General features: G+C 22.5%; 7 protein-coding genes across 7 annotated transcripts; 5 read left to right on the top strand and 2 right to left on the bottom strand.

Moving 5' to 3' along the window:
- Nucleotides 1-281: 281 nt before the first annotated feature.
- On the top strand, nt 282-1,901 carry PCHAS_0821200 (long chain fatty acid elongation enzyme, putative; the record flags this gene model as incomplete). The annotated part of the gene is made up of 1 exon (XM_016797895.1): nt 282-1,901. The coding sequence occupies one exon, from the start codon at nt 282-284 to the stop codon at nt 1,899-1,901; it is 1,620 nt and encodes a 539-aa protein (XP_016653800.1).
- Nucleotides 1,902-2,364: 463 nt separating this feature from the next.
- PCHAS_0821300 (chaperone, putative) lies at nt 2,365-3,985 on the bottom strand (the record flags this gene model as incomplete). Its single annotated transcript, XM_016797896.1, has 9 exons — nt 2,365-2,442; nt 2,533-2,593; nt 2,693-2,742; nt 2,835-2,888; nt 2,979-3,086; nt 3,246-3,342; nt 3,454-3,518; nt 3,632-3,747; nt 3,877-3,985. 9 exons carry the CDS (start codon nt 3,983-3,985, stop codon nt 2,365-2,367), a joined length of 738 nt encoding a protein of 245 aa, XP_016653801.1.
- Nucleotides 3,986-4,605: 620 nt separating this feature from the next.
- On the bottom strand, nt 4,606-7,431 carry PCHAS_0821400 (CS domain protein, putative; the record flags this gene model as incomplete). The annotated part of the gene is made up of 1 exon (XM_016797897.1): nt 4,606-7,431. The coding sequence occupies one exon, from the start codon at nt 7,429-7,431 to the stop codon at nt 4,606-4,608; it is 2,826 nt and encodes a 941-aa protein (XP_016653802.1).
- Nucleotides 7,432-8,304: 873 nt separating this feature from the next.
- Nucleotides 8,305-9,206, top strand: PCHAS_0821500 (conserved Plasmodium protein, unknown function; the record flags this gene model as incomplete). Its single annotated transcript, XM_016797898.1, has 4 exons — nt 8,305-8,623; nt 8,721-8,831; nt 8,950-9,023; nt 9,150-9,206. The coding sequence occupies 4 exons, from the start codon at nt 8,305-8,307 to the stop codon at nt 9,204-9,206; spliced, it is 561 nt and encodes a 186-aa protein (XP_016653803.1).
- Nucleotides 9,207-10,083: 877 nt separating this feature from the next.
- Nucleotides 10,084-14,442, top strand: PCHAS_0821600 (conserved Plasmodium protein, unknown function; the record flags this gene model as incomplete). The annotated part of the gene is made up of 1 exon (XM_738104.2): nt 10,084-14,442. The coding sequence occupies one exon, from the start codon at nt 10,084-10,086 to the stop codon at nt 14,440-14,442; it is 4,359 nt and encodes a 1,452-aa protein (XP_743197.2).
- A 1,345-nt stretch (nt 14,443-15,787) lies between these two features.
- On the top strand, nt 15,788-16,843 carry PCHAS_0821700 (ADP-ribosylation factor, putative; the record flags this gene model as incomplete). The annotated part of the gene is made up of 5 exons (XM_738103.2): nt 15,788-15,959; nt 16,070-16,146; nt 16,262-16,337; nt 16,433-16,580; nt 16,732-16,843. 5 exons carry the CDS (start codon nt 15,788-15,790, stop codon nt 16,841-16,843), a joined length of 585 nt encoding a protein of 194 aa, XP_743196.2.
- A 698-nt stretch (nt 16,844-17,541) lies between these two features.
- Nucleotides 17,542-20,964, top strand: PCHAS_0821800 (conserved Plasmodium protein, unknown function; the record flags this gene model as incomplete). The annotated part of the gene is made up of 1 exon (XM_730831.2): nt 17,542-20,964. The coding sequence occupies one exon, from the start codon at nt 17,542-17,544 to the stop codon at nt 20,962-20,964; it is 3,423 nt and encodes a 1,140-aa protein (XP_735924.2).
- Between the last annotated feature and the right edge of the window lie 954 nt (nt 20,965-21,918).

Below are 21,918 nucleotides of genomic sequence, written 5' to 3' on the forward strand. Positions count from 1 at the left end.
CATTTTGCTTCCAAATTTTGTAATAATAATTATATGAATATTCACGTTTGCGTCAGTATATAGAAACAAGTTAAATAAGCATATGTATATACTTTAAGGCCCAGCTAAAGGGACAAGCAAAAGCACAACATAATACGAGCCACCATACGGCCCAGCATACGGCCCAGCATACGGCCCAGCATACGGCCCAACATACACATGCATGAACTTGAAGGGCAAAGAGAGATTATTTATAAACAAGTGTAAATATTACTTTCCATTTTCTTCGCAAAATTTAGAAAATGAAAATTATAAACGAAGAGTATTGGGTCCCAGGAAAGGGAAGGGAACTAGCGATAAAATATGAGCCAATAATTTTAGGGATATCATTTTTATATATTCCATTAATACTTATATTTCAAAAAATAATGAAAAAGAGAAAAGAGATTGAAGCAAAATATATAAAAATATTATGGAATATAAGTCTATCGTTTTTTTCATTTTTAGGAGCTTTATTTATTATATTATATGATAAGAATGTTTTAAAATATTTAATATTAGAAGAAAAAGAATATAGTGCTATAACAAGAGCAGTAATATGTATATTTACATTAACAAAAGTAGTTGAATATGGTGATACCTTATTTTTAATATTAAAAAAAAAGAAATTAACATTTTTACATAGTTATCACCATTTAAGTGTTGTAATATATTGTTTATACTCTCAAAAAGAATTAGTATCACATGCACATTATTTTGTATTTTTAAATTTAATAGTGCATAGTATTATGTATTGTTATTTTGGTTGTATATATATTATACCGAAAATAGTATATCGATTTCGTAAACTAATAACATGCTTACAAATATTTCAAATGTTTATCGGAATATTTATTTCCTATTATGCTATACAGAATGTAGACAACCATGTTTATATAAATAATGCGATTGCAAGTTTTACTTTATATTTAACATATGCATTTTTATTTTTAAATTTTTATTTTAATAATTATTATAGAAATATAAAGGGAGATGTTGCTACATATATGATAAGTATGCATGTACTAGGACTTATAGGATTTATAATGGTGTGTAAAAGTAAAGACATTTTTAAATTATTTATTGAAGTGTTAATCGGATGTATATTCACATTATCTTTATTAAAATTTTCATTCTACTTTAATGAAAACTATTATCATTCCTTTAAAAACAAAATACCAGAAACAAATTTTAATGACCAAATCCAAATGTTCAAAAAGTATAAAAATATTTATTATTCCAATATGGCTTTATTAAAAAAAATTATTATTAATATGATAAAAACATTTTTGTTATGTCTGAATGGATTTGCAACATATGCACATGATAATATTTTTATTTTTGTAAATTTTTATTCAAAGAAAATTAAAGATATTCAAAATGAAGGCATAGTTATAGAAAAACAAGAAACACAAAATTATCACAATGGTAAAACAAAAAATAGAAAGCAGACTAATTCTTTTTCAGACAATATACAAAAGCCTAATAAAATTAATGATGACAATTTCGAGAAAAAAAATAAAAAATTTTTAAACTTTCAAAATTGCTATAGCTTAATAAAATATATTTATAATACTTCTATTATATCCTACATAATATCAAAACCACCTATAGACACTATTTCGAGAAAAGACGATCAAAAAAATGATGATATATCAGTACAACCAAATATTTATAAAAATTATAACTTGTTTTATATAATTAAAAAAATAATAGAATGTTATTTATTATATCTTATATGTTTAATTATGCCAATATATTATGGACTTAAAGTTTATAACGATGCAGTATTAGGATTATGTGTCCATGGGGCATTTCGATGGGTTATTGAAATATACTCTACTAAAATATTTAAAAAATCAGAGAAAAAAAAGTTTTATTAAATTATGTAACAAAATTGCATACACATTATTATATTTATGGGCTTGTTAATTTCGTATTCGATTTGCATACTACAATGCATTTAATAGTGGAAAAGAAAAATAGCCTCTCCCATTTTTATTCCGTGTTTTGCTGATATTAACAGCTTTCTCATTGCTTTATTTATATATTAAAATTATTTTGCAAAAATTTAGCAACCCCTATTATTTTAAAGCGTTATCGCATTTTTTCATATGTCTACATAATTTCTTAAACTAATTTTTTAAAAATATTTTTTATATTGATCTTGGAAATTTCAAGATCACTTATCTTAACTCTTTTAGAAATAAAAAAGTTTTATTATTTTTACAAAAATATTTATATTACATATAATAATACAAAAACAATGAAAAAATATGAGCGGAAAAAAGTAAAAAATCGTATCAACAAAATAAACGTAAATATATAATTATATTTTTTATGATATCATATATTTTGCAACCTATCCAAAATTCTATTTATAAATTTTAATTTTTTTAAAGCATTTATAACGTTGATAAAGTCCTGAAAAGAAAAATTTGATAAAATATAAAAACCAATTTAATAATAGCAATGTTACTTATGTCATTATAAATAGACAGTTTATATGATTACTTTTTCTTTGAAATGAAGTTTGATTTTTTCTACATGATCTTGATACTTATCTTTATACTCCCTAATATTATATTAAAAATGAAATATTTATAAAAATTAAAAATACATAAATATGTTATATATGGAAATAAATATGCTATCCAATTTTTAGGTCTACTACTTTGTCAATTCCGCAATGTTTGCATCAGGGTTATTAATTTGTTCGTTAATCTTAAAAAATAAATAAAAGTACATACATATCCATATTATTGCAACTAGAATAGGTACATTCATATAGCAGTTCATTAAAATGGTTTGCATACCTCAACGATTTCGAATAAAAATTCTTCATCCTCTAAGTTTTCTTCTTCCTTTATCTAAGAAGGTAGCAGCAATGTAATGGTATCAAAGGTGTGCAAGGATGGTAGTTACACACGTATGCATGTATGTATGTGTATATAGCATACCTTATAATCATATTTCTTGTCCATGATATATATAGCTCGGTCGATATCATTCAACAGAGTTTTATAAGCATGGTTTATGTAACTTGATACCTCATTTACTTTTTCCAACTGAAATGATAAGCATAAAAAATTGTTTTATTTGTAAATTATATTTAGTAGTGGCATTAGAAAGGTCATACAAATTAAATAAGTAGCACCACATATTTTTTTCACACTATTTTTATATTATATATAATAAAGCATGTTCATAAAATAATAATTTTCTACCTCAGGGTTTTGAGAATTCTGATCAGGGTGGTATATTTTTTGTATGTCATTAAATTTTTTTTTTAAAAGATTTTTGTCGATATCGTAACTAGCTTCTCTGAAAATAAAGAAAAACCATGTGTAAATAATAAATGATAAATAGGATGTGTTATCATCCATATTAAAGCTATCTTATTTAGTCACATATTTTTTGTGTGTATTTTTGTACAGGTCAAAAAGCTCGAAAAAGTTAAAAATTTTAAACACTTCCACACTAATCAATGCTTTACAACTCTGAATAAGTGAAAAAATAAAATAATAATAACCAATTTTGTCTTCTATATTTATAATGGTATATCAATTTTTTATTTAATTTAAATGAATATGCTGACAAAAAGGAAACAAACCTGGCAACACAAAGGCACTAGAGTCTCGATATTTATATCACAACTACAGTTGTTACATTTTACTTTTTTAATTTTTGCCCTGTTACTAAAATTTGGCACACCAGATTTGTTACTACCTATGAATTGGATTGAATAAAAAATAAGCATGCATATGCGATTGGGAAATGTATGAAAAATTATAAATAATTAGCATATGCCTCATCTATTATTATATTTTCTATGACATTTTCTATGACATTCCTTACTTATGAAAGCCCTATCAATTATCTTTGAAGACATAGGACTTCGTTTGGTCGCATTCCCTATTATGTTGTGTTTCCACAATAAAGGAAATGCATATTTAATTCTGTTCATCCCTAATATTGAACTATGGTTTAATATATACGTTTTAAAAATGTATAAATAATTTCAAACAAGTAATATACATACTTATTCCTCTCTAATCATATTCATTGTTTTAATTTTATTTAAAAAAAATGAAAAAAAAAGTTATTTAAAATATTATGTTAGCAGCATGCATTGTGCATATAAAGTTAAAAAAAATAAAACATAAAAAAATAATTAAAATTTAAATAACAGTAAAATAAAAAAAAAAATAATACGATAAAAATTTTCCCAATTTTATAAACAAATTTTTAAGTTATATATATGCCAATTTTACCCAAAAATAGGGGAGTTGCATATGTAAATAAGTATACATTATAAGGACTATCTTTTTATTACATCCTTGGTGTTATTTTATATGCATTATATACATACATTTTTAAATAAACACACATATATCCTAAAATGAACAAAATAAACATATAAACATATGCATATGCTTGTAGGTTTCAACAGGGTGTGCCCATTGAATAGAGATATCCAATTATTATTTTTTTAATACTTAAAATTTTTTTAGTAGACTTAATTTGGCGAAAATAAAATATTTGATTGGTAATGAAACCTTTGGATGTATTAACAAAAATATTTCTTTAAATTCGATGACTTTCATATTCTTTATATTTTTGTATTTGCATTTTTTTAAAATTCTGGACAAAATCTTTGTCCCATTTAGTTTCCTTCATTTTCCAAAAAAGAGGTTTTTTTGATATCATTAGTTCTACAACTGATTTGTCATATTCATCAAGCATTTCTTTTATGAACCAGTCAGGTAAAATTTGTTCAATGTCATAATTTAATTGAAAAATAGCTTCAATAATATGTGGGAAATTTGGAAAATGGTTAGCTGTTAATTTTTTTTCCTGAACACTTTTAAATAAAGTTTTAATAATATCTTTAAAAAATATCCAATCTGCTTTGGGCATAGAAGCGACCATAGTTGTTAAAATAGTTTTTCTTACACTTGGTTGTTCATGACCAATTATTGCACTAATATTTATAACATCTTGCCATATATCTTTTTCTAAAATTGAATATATACCTTTTTGTATAATCATTAAAATTATTAACCAGTCAGAAGGATGTTCTCTAAAATCTAAATTTTGTGCTTTTATATTTTTTTTTTCAACTTGTATAGCATGTTTAATATAACCAAGAAAAGAATAATCTAATAAAGGTTTCATTGACTCAATAAAATCATTTAATCCTTTTTCATCATGTATAGCTTTTTCACAAATAAGATGAATTTTTTTTAAATGTTCTTTTTCTTCATGTTCCATAACTATTTTAATATCATCATATAAACTCATAACAAAACTATTAATAATTTGTAAAATTCTTTTATCTTCTAAATCTTGAGGTGGATTTTCTTCTAATCTTATTTTCATTAAGCATGCATATTCATCACTAAGTAAAACATCTCGATAATTATTACAAATAACACTAACCATTTCTTCATCTGCATATTTTAGTTCTTCTATTAATGTATTTAATCGTAGTTCGTTTTTTTTCCATTTTTCTCTCATTTCCTTTTTCCCTTTATCATCACTATTTATATACATATCATATATTGTTACTTTTGATTTGTCCCCAGAATCAAGTAATTCTTCTTCCAAACAATTATAAAATCGTTTATTAATATTTTCATCGGTTTGGTTTTCATTTGGTTTTATTTTGCTGCCACTATCAATTTCATTTCTTTCTACACTGGGTGTCAAGTCCATATAATTTTTCTCAAGCTCTTTTCCTTTATCACTGTTTTCGTTACTATTATCTGCAAATGTGGAATCATCCAATGTGTGCATACCTTTGGGTTCATCTACTGGCATATAAGAATTTGAAAATGAATCAATATTTTCATTGTTATACATACTAATTTTATCTGTTAAATTTTCGATTTCAATAAATCGATAATATTTGTCTCGATTTTTTTGTTCGTCTGATTTACGACTTCCTTTTTGCCAAATTAATTTTGATTCATCTTCTGTTAAATCAAAAGAAGTTTTCATATAATTAATATAATCTTCTAATTTTAATGTTAATTTATTTTCTTGTGATATTTCTAAATTTTTTTTTAATTCTAAAATTGAGTTTCGTCTAAATTCGATTTTTTTTTCTTCAGGCCAGTCTTTCATAAATTCAGGTTCTTTTGATTTATCATCACAACTAAGTTTTACCTTCGAATTCAAATTCAATTCTTTTACAATAAGTTCTTCCTCTGGACTATCTTTTCGTATTTCCTTATTGTGTGTGTAATCATAATTGTCATTTTTTTCTAGCTCGTTCATATTATTATGATCATGGTCATCACATTTTTTGGTTGATGTTTCTTCACTTGTGGATATATGTTTTCTTTCTCCTGTATCTCCTACTACATAGTCATAGCTGTTTTGAGGAGAATGCTCATGCATTAATTGATTAATTTTTTTAGAAGTTGGATTTAGATAAAACACACCTTTTATATCATGTTGTAATTTTTTTATAATTTTTTCTTCGCAATCTTTAATAAGATGACTTATCATATTTCCAAATTGTCCACTTATACCTGTAGCTATTTTACCTCTATGTATAAATAATTCGGTTCCATTTTTACCTGAACATAATTTTAATAGCAAGCTGTCTTGAGCTAGCCATTTTATATCATACCCCGAAATTAATATTTCGATGTCATAATCATTAGTATTAACAGTAGTTTTTAATTTCAGTACAGGTATACCAAATTCATTTTGATTGTTGGATTTTTTATTTACCCAATTAATTAAAAAATTATATATATCATCAATTTGTGCGCCTTCAAAAGTTTGACTATATAATAATTCATTTGGTTCTGTACTTGCATAATTATTTGAATCTAAATTATTTTGTTTAGACGATAAGTTATCATAAGATATGTGTAATATATTTTCCTTTTCTACTACTCCTACCCATTCGTTAATACCTTTATATTTTTTTTTTAAAAATATATTTAGTATACTATAATTTTGATACTTCTCTAAAAACCAAGTAGAATAATTTACATCAACAAAACCTTTTAGTTTACCTTCTATTAAGCTTTTTGGTTTATCTTTTATTTTTGCATTAATATAATCATCTGTTAATCTATATTGTATATCACTAGAACACACATTTGGAGATAATCGAATTTTTATTTCAATGTTGTCATCATTTTCTACCCATTCATATGAACATGTTGTTCCACAACCTCTATATAATTTAAAATCATGTAATTTTTTTTTTCTTTTGTTTTTTATTCCTAAAGGATTATTTATAAAATATTTTGGATAATATCGTTTTTCTATTATATTTCCATTTCTTTGATTAATTGCTATTATATTATTTCTTCGAATCCTAATCGTTTTTATATACTTAGTACAAGTTTGTATCACGATTAATATTATTATAGATAGCCATTTTCTCATTTTAATTTTTGTACTTTTAGCTAGCTGGTTTCGTTTTTTTTTTATTTCTTTCCTTTAACTTCTTTTCGTGTGTATGATCTTCATTTATTGAAGTTTATTCATACAGAATGTATATATGCATACATTGTGGGTCCTCTCTTTTTGTTCATTATTTACTAAATCATGATTCTCTTCTTGTTATATCATATGTATATATTTGCTTTTTATTTTTTTATTATTATATTTAATTTTAAATAATTTATTTTTCGTTTTTTTTATTTTTTTTGTGGTATCCTTTAAAAGTGTAAGTTTGGCCCGAATAAAAATTCGGTGAATATGGCTAGTATATATATATTATTTTTACGCTTAATTTTTTCCCAATGCACAATATTTTATTTCCCATTCATAAATTAAACAAAATGTATGTATGAGAAGGGTAAACATAAGAGTAGAGGGAAAAGGGGCTACAATTGATCATTTTTTATATTTTCCAAAAATAATAAAAATTAAAAAATAATATTTTTTAATTGTCTCATAAGAGCCATTAAAGGATTTTTCCCTCCATAAGTGTCGTTCTTTTGTACATACACAAATTATAGGGGTATAGGAAACAATATTATACTAATATGCTTACTGTTTCTTCATATCATATATAGTATATAAAATGTGTATATATTATGAAACACTATATATATAATATTCCAAATTTTATGCTTATATGCAAATGACTCTCTAAAAAGACGTCTATAAAAAGGTATTTCTTCAAGCATATATATATATACATATACATACATATTGGCATTCCTTTTATTTGTTCTTTGGGAAGTGTTCAAATTTGAATTTATATTCATTGTTAATGATATACTAAAAATTAAAAATATATAAACCATCAATATGGCCACCTATTGTATTTTGTATTTGTTTTTTCTTTTAATTTCATTTAATGAAAACTTTTTTAATAAAGGGAAAATAACACACAGTCCTATCAATGTATACTATAAAAATTATTCGGAGAATTTACCAAATGATCAAAGAGATAAACTAATGGATATACTTTTACATAGTCCAGAAAATGACACAGATTTTGATATGTTCAATTCTATCGATGTAAAAAAAATTGAAGAAAATGGAAAGGGACTAGACATGCTATTGAAAAAGCAGGAAGACCTATCAAATAAAATAAGAGAGGAATTAAAAAAGTATAATAAAAGAGGTAACTTTTTGAATAACATAAGAAAGAAAACGAAAAAAAATCTGCAAAATTGTACAAATATAATGGTAATACTTATTATATTCCATTTTTTTGATAGGCGAAAAGATGTCTATAAAATATAATCATGATACCAAAAAAATAAATTCGGATACAGAGCAAAATATGGAAAAGGAAGAAAATGTATTTGATGTCGATACCGAAATCGATGGTTACTAATTTTCAAACACAAATATGTTTCATGTTCTATACTCATTCATTTCGTGATCGATTTAATATGTATATGTATGAATCTTTTATAATACCATAATTTTTTTCATTTTATATAGTATCAGCTAATACACTGAGCGAGCCAATAGTTGTTATTAAAGTACCATGGATAAATCTATATGATCAAATTGAAGTTAGTAAATATTTTGAAACACATTTTATTCATTTTGTCTAAGTCATTTTAAACCATACAATAGTTTATTATTTATTTATATATATTTTTAATGTGTTTTCATTTTACACGGATTAATTTCCATAGGTGGAGAATGAAATAGGAAAATTAATAGATTTAGATAATGAAGAGTTATTCTATTAATATTTGATATAATTGTTTTATGTTTCCTTTTTTTGTCTGTCATTTTTTTATTTTAAATAAATAATTAAAGAGAAAAAATAATAAGTTTGTGGTATTTGCTCGTTTGTTCACTAACCTTTTTCATTTGTTCCTGTTTTTGTATTTATCTTGGCTAAGATTTTTAATAAATTAAGAACAATTTTTTCAAAAAATAAAAGAAACACAAAAGCTGTAATAATACTGTAACAATTAATATATAAAAATAACTTTGTATTTTTTATGAATATATGCAAAATATAGTTTATTCTTATTCCCCTTTTGTTGTGTATAGAATTCTTAATACTATATAATGCCTATTTTTATGTTATAAAATAATTTTTTTTTTATAAAAAATTTGTCATCAAAATTTTAGCTACATATGAAAAATATATAAATTTTTTTTTAAAAAATTCTGAACGTTCAGAAAAAAGCATGTTATATTTCTGTATATGAAATAAAATAAATTAATATTTTTTTTTTGTCATATTATGGATTTTATATAAAAATCAAAATTAATAAGATTTAGTAATGAGAAAATTTTGTGTGTGCTTATTCTACACTTTCGAAACAAACTAAAGAACATTGTATAGAAAAAGCATTTTATGCATGCTTGTTATTTTGTATTTTTTTTACTTTTCATTTTAATTTTTATTATGATTTTGGAATATTTTTCACTACCAGTATGTAGCTAGCGAAATATCCTTACATTAAAAAAATATCATATGCATTCATAGCCATGTTGTGTGTTCTTAATTTTGAAAACGCTTAAGTGAAAGTATTAAAACCGGGATGCTAATTGGCTTATCATTTTTTTTAATTGAAATTATAAAAAAACAATGTACGATAGGATAGAATAACAATGTTTGGTGATAAGGATGATGTTAATGAAGGCCTTTCGAGCAAGGGCTTTGAATCCCCTAATGATAAAAATAAAATTTGTGTTTTATATAAAAGAGAAAATGAAGATAATAAAATACTAATTGAAAATATATATGATTTATTTGAAAAAATATATAAGGATAAAACAGCATTTACAGAAATAATTAAAAATGTAAGTTTGTATTTAAATAATTTAAAAAGGGAAAACAGATATTATAATTTCCTTTTTTCAAATAATAATTTATATGGAAAATATAACACAACAAATGAGTATGCCGATTTTAAAAACAATGTAATAGATGAAATTAATTCGATAGACATCATTCATATATTATTGTCTTTCCCTTCGGATCACAATTATTTATATAACACATTATCATTAGTTTATGAAGAACTTAATTTAGTTGAAATAAAAAATATATACAATGTGTTATTTGAATTAACGAATTTTTTAATAGATAGATATGATATATATAAAGATAATTTAAACAGTTCGGAATTATTTGATAAATTAATTTTAAATTATGAATTAAAATATATTTCTAATGTACAAATACATGACATATATGAGTTTTTTAAAAAAGATAATGAAAATTATATAATAGTTTTACTTTCTTTGCTTAATTATTGTCTAAATTTAATAGATGACATTAATAATTTTTTTTGTAATGAGACTGCCAAGTGTAGTAGTCTTATCGATCAACTTGTCGTTGTAAAGAAGGAAGCTTACAACAACGTGTGCAAAATAAAATATGGTAGTAGCAATATTGCACAAGACAATAGTAGCAGTATATATTATCACACGAAAGAAAATGAATTTTCAGAAAGGAATGGTGTACTTATAAATAATATTTATTATACTGAAAATGAGAAGAGCAAAGTTTACAATGAATTTTTTGAGAATTGCTTTAGTGTGGAAAAAGAAACTTATAGTAAGGGAAAAGTTGATATGACAAGAGTTGAAGAAGACAAAATAAATAATTGTTTTTTTATTTGTGAATATGAAGATAATATTCTGTTAATGAAAAATAATGTCGACGATAATGTAGAGGGAAACACCCTCGATATAAAGTACAAATTTTGTCACGAAACCAAATTAGAATATATAAATTTAGGAATGCTAAATAAAATATTGTGTATATTATTGAAGGGATTAAAAATATCTCAACATTTAGATGAAGAAATTTGTAAAAAAACATTACAAGTCTTTAATAGTGTAATAACAGATATAATAACAAATTTTTATAAAAAAAATAAAAATTTATTATTTTTGGATATATTTTTTACAAATATATTAAAAACAACTGGGGAGTTAGTTCAATATTATAATGAACAGATCGAACGTTCTCCTAAACAAACTATGTTATTTTATAAATGTTTTAATAAAATCATAGATCAAGTATCCATATTTTTACACAATAAAATATGCTTTAAAAAAATATATTATGGTGATAAAGATTTAAATGTAAATTATAAAAATGTTGAGAAATATTTATACCATTTTGATGAAACATACTATATGTTATTTTATTTATTTTATGTTATTATAGAATTAGCAAATGAAATAAATAATAATATTTTTTTATTTTTTATTTGTCTAATTAATTATAAATCTGAAAAAGAAGAGAACGGACAGGATATACCATTTTTTGATGCAAAGCAAATATTTTTAAACACAGATTTTGTCAACAGTTGTAAAGAAAAAGTAAAAGAAAAAAATATAAATCGAATGATAACTATTTTCTTATTTTTAGAAAAAAAAATTTTGAATTTTCTTTCCAATTTTAAATTCCTATTTTGTTATGTATGGGAAAAATATTCTACAACGGGATTAGAGAAAATTGAAGGAGACCAATCAAAAGACGAAGAAAAAAAACAATTTAAAATTAAAACAAATTTTCAAACAATTTTAAAAAAAATAAAATATATTTTATTAGATATATTTGTAAAATATACAAAATCATTAGTAATATATAAACATTATTTTATTCCTTATATTAATAATACAAATGGTGAAGTAGCTATTTTTTTTGATGAGTTTATGCTATATATGAAATCGGTAGAAAAATTAATATTTTTTACTTTTCCAAATTGCCCCAATAAAATTATAAATAAATTAGAAAAATATACTAAGCATATGCATAAAATATGTGGAAAAAAATTGCTAGGGAAAATACACAGCTTTATCAAGTTTAATCAAAAGCTATACAAACTTAATCAGACAAAAGCTGACAGCACTTTGCACAGACAAGAAAATGATTTCAATAAGTATGAAGAGGGTGATAACTACAAGCATGAGATTGATGCAGATAGTAATAGTCAACGAAACGACTCGCAAAACTTACGATTACCAAATGATAAAACTTCAATGTGGTGTACAGAAAATGGTGTAAAAAAATATGAACAAGTAAATAATCATGTTTCATACGAAATTATTCTTTTAAATATTTTTGGAATATTTTATGCAAATATATTGGAAGAAATATATGAAAATAAATACAAATATATTTATTTTAAAAATAGTGTAATTCCTTTTGAATTTTTAAAAAAATTAAAAATGGTTATGATAGAAGGGGGTGGTAAATATACGAATGGGGTTAACGAAATTGGAAATAAAAATGAAATAGAAGAAAAAAAAGATTGTAATTATTATTTTTGTTTTCCATATGAATTATTAGCATTATTAATAAATTTTCAATTAAAATTTTTTATGAACAATATATTAAATAATTATAAAATATGTACTATTGTCGTTGAATTTATTTTTTATATTGGTTCTACAACAAACCCTTATTTTTTTAACATATCAAAATGTGTATGGGAAAAGCTAGGAAGTTACATAAATTTAAATATAGATCATATATCTTTACTAGCTCTATCAAATATTTTTTTTCATTTAATTTTAGACAAAAAAAATACTGATATAAACACAGTGGACACATTTGAAAATGTACCTAAGCCTAGTAGTAAGCAATATTTTTTATATTTATTTTTAAAAAACCAAACTGTTTTAAATGAGAATGGAAAAAATTATTTATTTTTTTTACAATGTGTATTGAGGAATATCAATTCAGAGGAACTTGTAGAAATGGTTATGAAAATCTTTTATAGCAAATTTCACATTAATTTGCAATATACCTTGAATGTATTACTAAAGTATTTAAATTCATATAGTAGGAGTGTTACTAAAATGGAAAATGAAATGAAGATCAAAGATGATGAAGATTTGGATAATAATAAAACAAATGATACTGAACATGATGAAAACAAAATAATTTCTATTTTTATATACCTTGATATAATTAATATATTTCCTGAAGAATTTCTTGATATTCTAAATGATTTACAATTAAAGAAAGACATTTTAAATATGTTTAATTTTTTTATTTATTTAAATAATGAGTTTTCATTGCTTGCAAAAAGGTATGAAATATATAAATATGAAAAAATTTTTAAAAAACTAATAAAAATAAAGGAAGCAAGAAATATAGACCATACAAATAATGACAAAGCAGATGATAAAAATTTATACTATAATAATAAGCCAAAAATATATTTCCCAATATTAATTTCATCTTTAATATCTTATTCATTATTATATATTTTAAAAAATAACACATTTTCTATACAAAAAAGAGTTATCATTGATTTTTATGAAAATTTTTTTATTGATAAATATTTATATACACTATGTAATAATTATGTTTATGTAAAAATATTAAACGAATCATTTATAATTTTAATGTATTTAAAAAAAATAATCAAAGAAACAGATATAGATCATCAGGATAGTGATATACCAATAGAGTCTAATGAATTGAATTGTCTTTCGCAAAAAAATGACATAAATAATAATTTAAAAATATTATCAAGTCTTTATAAAGTGTATATTATTTTCTATAAACAGTACCCTCATATTTTTATTTTCTCTATTATATTTTTAATTAAAAATAATGTTATTACTTTAACAAATGAACCAGAATTTTCTGACTTTTATAATCAAATATATAACGATTTGAAGAAAGATGATAAGCATTCAAGTTTTTTTAAAAATTTTATTTTTTCAATATTTAATTCATTCTTTTTTGAGAATAAAAAAATAAATGATCTAGCTATTGATAAAGAGAATTATTTTAATGAAAATATAAATTTGGTGAATACTGCACGACAAGAATTTTTAAATTCTTTTTTTCGATCTAGGTTATTTTCGGATATATCAAAAGACCATTTGAAAAATACAATTTCAAAATTTTTTCAAACAAATTTCAAAAAATATAATTTTTGTGAAAACGATCTTTCTAATTTAGTCAACTTTCTATTACCAAATATGCAACTTTAAGAAAATTATTTGGAGATACACACAAGTGTGTAATATATTTCAGGCTCCTTTATATTTCTAAAACACACAAAACATTTGAATATAATATTCTTTGCCAGTATATTTGCATGGTGCAAGCAGACGAAGGATGAAATAGAAGAGAATAAAAAGCAGAGACAATCCTAACATGTACAAAGTCTATATATATTAGTGCAAACCCGCATTCACTAACCATATGGTGTATATGCTTTTTTTATTATTATCTTATTTTTCACCTAGGTTTAATAATTAATACCTACATAGATATGTTATATTCACTAATATATTCCATAAAAAAATATGTACATGCTAGCTAAATCTATAAAAAATTATGTACATAATAGCTAAATATATAAAAAATTATGAACATGTTAGCTAAATTTATAAAAAAATATGAACAAGTTAGCTAAATCTACAAAAAAAATGTATGTTACTTTTAAATGACCAAGCTATGTAATTATTTCTATTCATTTATTACAATTTGTTTTTTATTTTAAAAAATGTACCATTTGAATGGCTTTCAACTTTTACAATTGTTATATATCACTGAAAATGAACATTTGCGTGCATGCATGTTTATAATGTATATATGTGTATATTAATATTTTTTCCTTATAACATATATATTTTTTTGTATTCTTATTCTTTCTTTTTTATTACTGTAAAAGCTTTGAAAAATACAAACAATTTTTTATTTAAATTACCTATTCTTCCTCGAACTAATCGAACAGATTTCCAAGTAAACAGATAGGCAAACAAATATCTGTGCACCTGTGTATATATGCACACGTGGATTTAAGCCTATATATACTTATACTATATAGAACGTATTATTTAATATTTACAATATGATGTTTATACCCTTATAAACATTTTTGTCTTATTTTAGGCACACCTTTATGAGTTAAAAATATATAAAAATAAAAAATAAAACAATGATATTATTCATTGTATATAGCACATAAAATATATAAAATTATTTTATAGAAAATTTAAAGACCAACATAATAATATGTAAGGTTATAGCTTCTTAAATTAAGACAATTTTATTTGTATAATAGCATGTGTATATATATTTTTGTATAGCATAAATTTGTCATATTAATTGACTAGACTTGTGAAAATTTTAGTTTTTCCAATTGCTATCCTTATTAGTATTGCATGCTTATAATGCAACAATTTGCGTCTATATATACAACAACTTAGTGCATACTCTATATGTATATAATAAATAGATATAATTTAAAAAAATAAATTGTAAAAGAAAAATATAAACAAAGAGAGAGAAAAATAAGAAATTTTGCCACCTATATATATTCGCGCACAAATGTGTCACATGGGGAATATAATAGCGAACTTTGCTCGAGATTGCTGTAATAAATATTTTAAAAAAAAAATTATTTTTCAAATAAGAGTATGTGGGCCAGCACAAAGCGGAAAAACAACATTTGTAAAACATTTATTACACAATAAATTTTTGAAAGTAAAACCAACAGAAGGTTCGTTTATTTTATCTTAAGCATACTTATATTTTTTAATATGTACCCTATTCTAAACCAATCAAATGGTATAAATAAATATACAACATTTTTCATTTTTATTTTAATAGGGCTATCTGTTGAAAAAATAGACTTTGAAGAATTTACAGTTATTATATGGGACTCGAGACATGCAATAGAAGATAATGTAAATTTTTAAAAAAGAATAACAATTTTATATGCTTTCCATTTGTTTGCCCAAATAATTAAGATTTATTTTTTTATAATTTTTGTCACATTATCATTTTATTATGCATATACAGGAATCCATTAATAGGCTGGATATAGACGCCTTGATTTACTTTGTCGATTTGTCAGATCATGGAAGATTAAAGATTGGTAAAAAAAAATAAAAATAATACACACCTAACTAAATCAAATGGTAAATTAAATGTCTCTCATGTGAAATAATTTATTACTATTATTTGTCACAGCAAAAAAAAAATTTTTTAAAGCACTTCAAGACTATAACAATGTAGAGTATTTTTTAATCGTTGCCAATAAGCAAGACAAAAAACAATGTATGTTGCTCGAACACATCAGGGATGAATTAAAACTAGATCATATTGTCGATAGGAATTGGTATTATTTAACTAAAAATAATGACATATATAATGATGATATATAGAATAAATGGTGTGTATATTTTTTGTGTTGTAAATATTGCGTAATACACAATTTATGTAATATATGTATACACACATATCTAAACATATCCAATTTTTTTCGTTAGTCATTTAGTTGCTTGCTCATCAAAAACAGGCTATGAAATTGAGTCCAGTATGAATTGGCTTTTTAACCAACTTATGATTAAAAGGAAAAGAAATACATGCTTTGTAAAATAATGCATATATTCTTATTTTTTTTTATTTATTTGGTTGATTAACACTTTTTTTAATGCCCCAATCCCATTATATAATACTTTCATTTTAAAAAAATATTTCACTTGGCAAAGTTGTTATATAATTAATGCTACTATTTGTTTTACCTTTTTAATATTAAACATTGTGTTAAAATTAACTAATGATAATAATATAATGAAACCGCTTATGAACTCACCAAATGTGTGTGCTACACTTTTAAAGAAATTCAATAAAACACAGGATTAATAATTTTGTAGGAATAAAAATAACAAAAATAATAATAGACTTATCATCGTGATAAACATCAAATTATGGAATACTACTATTTTTTATTTATAAGGTGTGTTTTTTTTGAAATATAAAAATGATAAGTACGATCAGGTTATGTTAGTAAAATAAAATATTAACTAGCCAAAAAAAAAAAAAAAAAAAAAAAATTATTGCAATGCAGGCAGAAAAGTGTATAATTAAAAAATAAAATATGAATAGGAATATAAAAAAGGGAAAATATATTGTTTTATTTATATTATAGTAAATATGTTGATAAAATAGTATAATATGGAAAGGAATGTTTAGGCTTGGGCTTAAAACATCCAAGTATAATCATACATATGTATGTATATGTACGTACCTAATAATGCATATGTAAAGAGATGAATATATAAAAATAGTAATTGGAAATGAAAAAGGAAATAAAATGCGTTAAATTGGTACTCTGTATTTTCCCTTTTTTGTGGCTATATGTTTGTTGTATTAAATTAAATAAAAGAGAGTTTTATAATTACATAAATGTATTATTAGTGAAAAATCATGTTAAGCCAAGATCGAAAATAGCAAACATATGTTATGGGAAAAAGAAAAGCGAAAAGGAAAATTATGATGAATATTTTAAAAAATTAGATAAAATTTTTAATGAATGTGAATATGATGAAGAACAGGTTGAACAAGAAGAAAAAGATAATGAAGACAAAATTGATCTAGCTTATGAACAAGATCTACTTAATATTAATTTTTGTAATTATGAAAATGATCCAAGAAGTTTATCAAATCTTGTTAAGAAAAAAAGTCAAGAAGAAATTGAAAGGGAAAAATTACAGGAAAAACTAAATTCAAGTGATAATAAAGAAACAATAAATAATACATTACCTTATAGTTATGACTATGATCGTATTTTTAAAAATAAAAAATTTCTACAAGAAAAAATTCAATATAAAGATAAATTTTCACTAGCAGATGATAAAAGTAAATTAATTGGCACATTCGATGTTAATATTATGAATGACATATTGAACAACCATCAAAATGATTCGGACATTCCTTTTTATAAAGCAAGGAGAGATAAATATTTTGGAAGAGAGGACTTAAATCAAGATGATCAACCTGCTGCTCAAAATGAACATGAAAATGCGAAGGAAAACTATTTAGTAAACGATTTAGAAAGCATTAATTTTTTAAGAAAAATAAAAAATGATTTTCATTTTGAACGAGATGAGTATATACAAGCTTCAGTAAAACAAATTGAACAAAGCTATGCTAAAGATGAGAATGGAGATACATATGAAACTAAAAGAGATAAGGAAGAAGAAGAGGCTAGACAATATATCAGTAGTCGAATACAAAATTATGAAGATAAAGATGTTATAAATAAAATTGTGTGTAAAAAATTTGTAAGCATGTTTAGTGTAGATGATGAAGTAAAAAAAATAAATGAAAAAATAAAAATTAGTAAAAATGTAAATGAAATTTTAGATATATTTTCAAAAGAAAAACGATTAAATATAATTAATATTATGTACATATTTATATATATGTATAGACATAAAAATATAAATATGAATGAGTATTTATATGATAAAAGATTAAGATATATTACTGATGGATTAGAAGAATTGTTAAAATATTATTTATATATTATTAATAATAATGATTGTATAAAGCTTGAAAAAAAAACATTAGTATTGAATGATGCAAATATAATCATGTTAATAAAATATATGAACCGTTTAAAACTGTTTTATATAAATTTAAATATATATAACATGTTATTCTTAATACTTTCAAAATCGTTACAATTATTTAATCTAGAATCAATGATCTCTTTATTAGCCTACTTAAACGAGTATACCTATTATGATAGTGAAGTACATAGGAAAATAAATATAACAATTTTAAGAAACTTTTTTGAGCGTGTAAAAAAAAGTTCTACCCCAATTTCTGTTGGTAAAGGAAGTTCGAAATTAAATAAAACTCAACAAAAGTTGATACGCTTTTCTTACTTTAAATTGTTAGTTCCTATATTGTTGAAATATAAATATGTAGACAACAGTGGAATGTCTTTATTATATTCGATGTTTGAAGAGGACATAAAAAATATAAAGGACAACGTACTAAGTGATAAAAATATTGTCGATCAAAAAGAAGAATGTGATATATTATTTTATAATGCAAAAACAAAAGATCAGAAAAAAAATAAAGACAATTATTTTACTTATTTAAAATATGAGCATTTAAATGAAAAAAAAAAAAATTTGCATTTTTTATCACAATTTTTACACTATATAATTAGTTCAAAATTTTACAACAATAGCAAGGATAAACTAATATCCGATTTAGTAGATGTATTTATAAATAATTTTCAGATTTTTCATTTAAACGATATATTAAATATATATTTTAATTTTCACATATTTAATAAATTTGGAAATAATTTTGCTTTTCGTTGTAAACAAGAAATATTGCATAGAAAAAGTACTTTAAAGGATTCTCAAATTAATCAGATATTGTCTTATATAATTTATAACTACAAAAAATTAAGGGTTTTCAAAAATTATCATAGACATATTTCTGTAACTAAAAAGTATACACTATGTAGAAATAAAAACGATAGAAAACAAGTTAATGTAGGTTCATATGTTGAATTAATTAAAAAACGAAAAGAAATAAAAAGTTTTAAAAATATGTATATAATGTATAAGAAGCATTTTGAAGATTCACAATTTGTATATGATTTTACTCATGATATTCATATGTTTGTGCACTTTCAGAATATTAATTTGTTAAGATTTATATATAATATGTATATATTAAGTTTATTATTTTATAAAAATCCGGATGTTATTCGAATTGTTTTAGATATTATATATGATATGACAGAGACAAATATATTTTCCTTCATAGATCAATATTCTTATTATATGTATGAAGATATATATATTATTATTAAGTCTTTAAAATATATTTCATTTTTTGAAATAAATATAATTGATATATGGAAAAAGTTTTTCTTTTTACTAAACCATTTTATCAATTCATTAAATCTTGAGAATATATATGATATCTTTTTTTTTATAAATATTTCAAAATTAACAAATTTAAAATCAGAAAATTATGATGTCATTAAATTATTGACAAATCGAATGAAAGAAATAATTCAACATATTTTTAATTTAGACATAAAAAATTTAAATACACATCCACACACATATATTTTAAATATATTAAATTTAACAACAGATCAGAAAAATCCAGATTTTATATCCTTCATCAATTTTTTCTTTTATTCGATTTATAAAAAAATTGATCATACTCATAGAGAGTCCCAAGAAATGGCACAAACTCAAGTAAGCAATGACAACAAAAACGATTGTAAAAATTTAAATGAAATTTACAAAGGTATAAATAATTATGTCTACAATTTTAGGGATGTACGAATTTTTATAAAATACTTTTTATTACATTATAAAGAAAGTCAAACAGATTTTAATCTCTCTATTATTGATTTTATATTATGGAATTCAGAAATATTTTTTGAAAACATGAATAAAAATAAAAATTATTATCATAATAATTATATATTTGGAAAGCAGATAAATGAATATATATCCTATTTGGATGTTCTCATAAAAAAAAAAATATACAATTCTATAAGTATGAAAAGGTTTATTAAAATATTTAAAAATATATTATATATACAAGAATATCATAACGATAATTCAGATATAACAAATAAAAGTTTTTATAAACAATTTATTTCAAAATACTCAGAAATAAATGACATTAATATTTGGAAATTTATACGAAAGGATTTTTCCCTTAACCCATAAAAATTTTTACATATTATTACACACTTTCTAAAAATATTGTTTTTTTTTTTTTTTTTTTTTTTTGTTTTCATTATATTTAGCATTCGTTGCTTTATGCATATTTATGCTATTCATGACTATTACTTATTTAATTGTTTTTTTTGTCTGTCCTTTGTGACATATATAATTCTCTTTTCGAGATTATGAGATAGAGGATGGTGGTTCCATCCAGGTGTAAAAAGAGGAGGGTTAAATTATTTTTATAAATAAACTGCAAATTTAAGTAGTACTATGTTTGTTGACTTTTATAAGCAAAGTGTAATGAAAACAGTTTTAAGTTCGATCTTAATGTGTGTAAAAGTTTTTGGATCATTTTACAATTATATATTGTAGAATGAGAAATGTGTTTTCACTTTTTTACACTATCTTTAAAAGGAAGACAAAATTGTGAAAAAAATATTTTCCGAACTTATAAATATAAGGCCCTTCCCTCCCTTTTACTAAAATTGCAAATTTTGTTTTATGTGTACATTGATAATGGTTATATAATTTTTTTAAATAATTTTTATTTATAATTTTGCATAATGTTTATATTTAATTTATTTATATGTGTATATAAATTTTAAAAAGTTAAAATAAAAAAAAATAATAATTATACTCCTCCACATTTGAAAATGTATATATAAATATAGTATAAGAAATGTTATATATATAAAATATAATTTTAATTTTTGTTTTTCATAATATGTGTTTAAAAAAATATATGTAATTATAATACACACATATCATATGTATATATATTATATTTCAGTCCTTATATTTTCAATTTGTTCTGATTATTTATTTCAAATTTATTGTTTAATTATTTTTATTTCCTATGTTTTATATTTTTATATGATTTTTTATACAAAAGGAGGGAAGGGGACACTATATGAAAAAAACTCCATGCTTATTCATTTATAATTATTTAACTTG

Source organism: Plasmodium chabaudi (assembly GCF_900002335.3).
Source record: "Plasmodium chabaudi chabaudi strain AS genome assembly, chromosome: 8".
In the NCBI taxonomy this organism is placed as follows: Eukaryota; Apicomplexa; class Aconoidasida; order Haemosporida; family Plasmodiidae; genus Plasmodium; species Plasmodium chabaudi.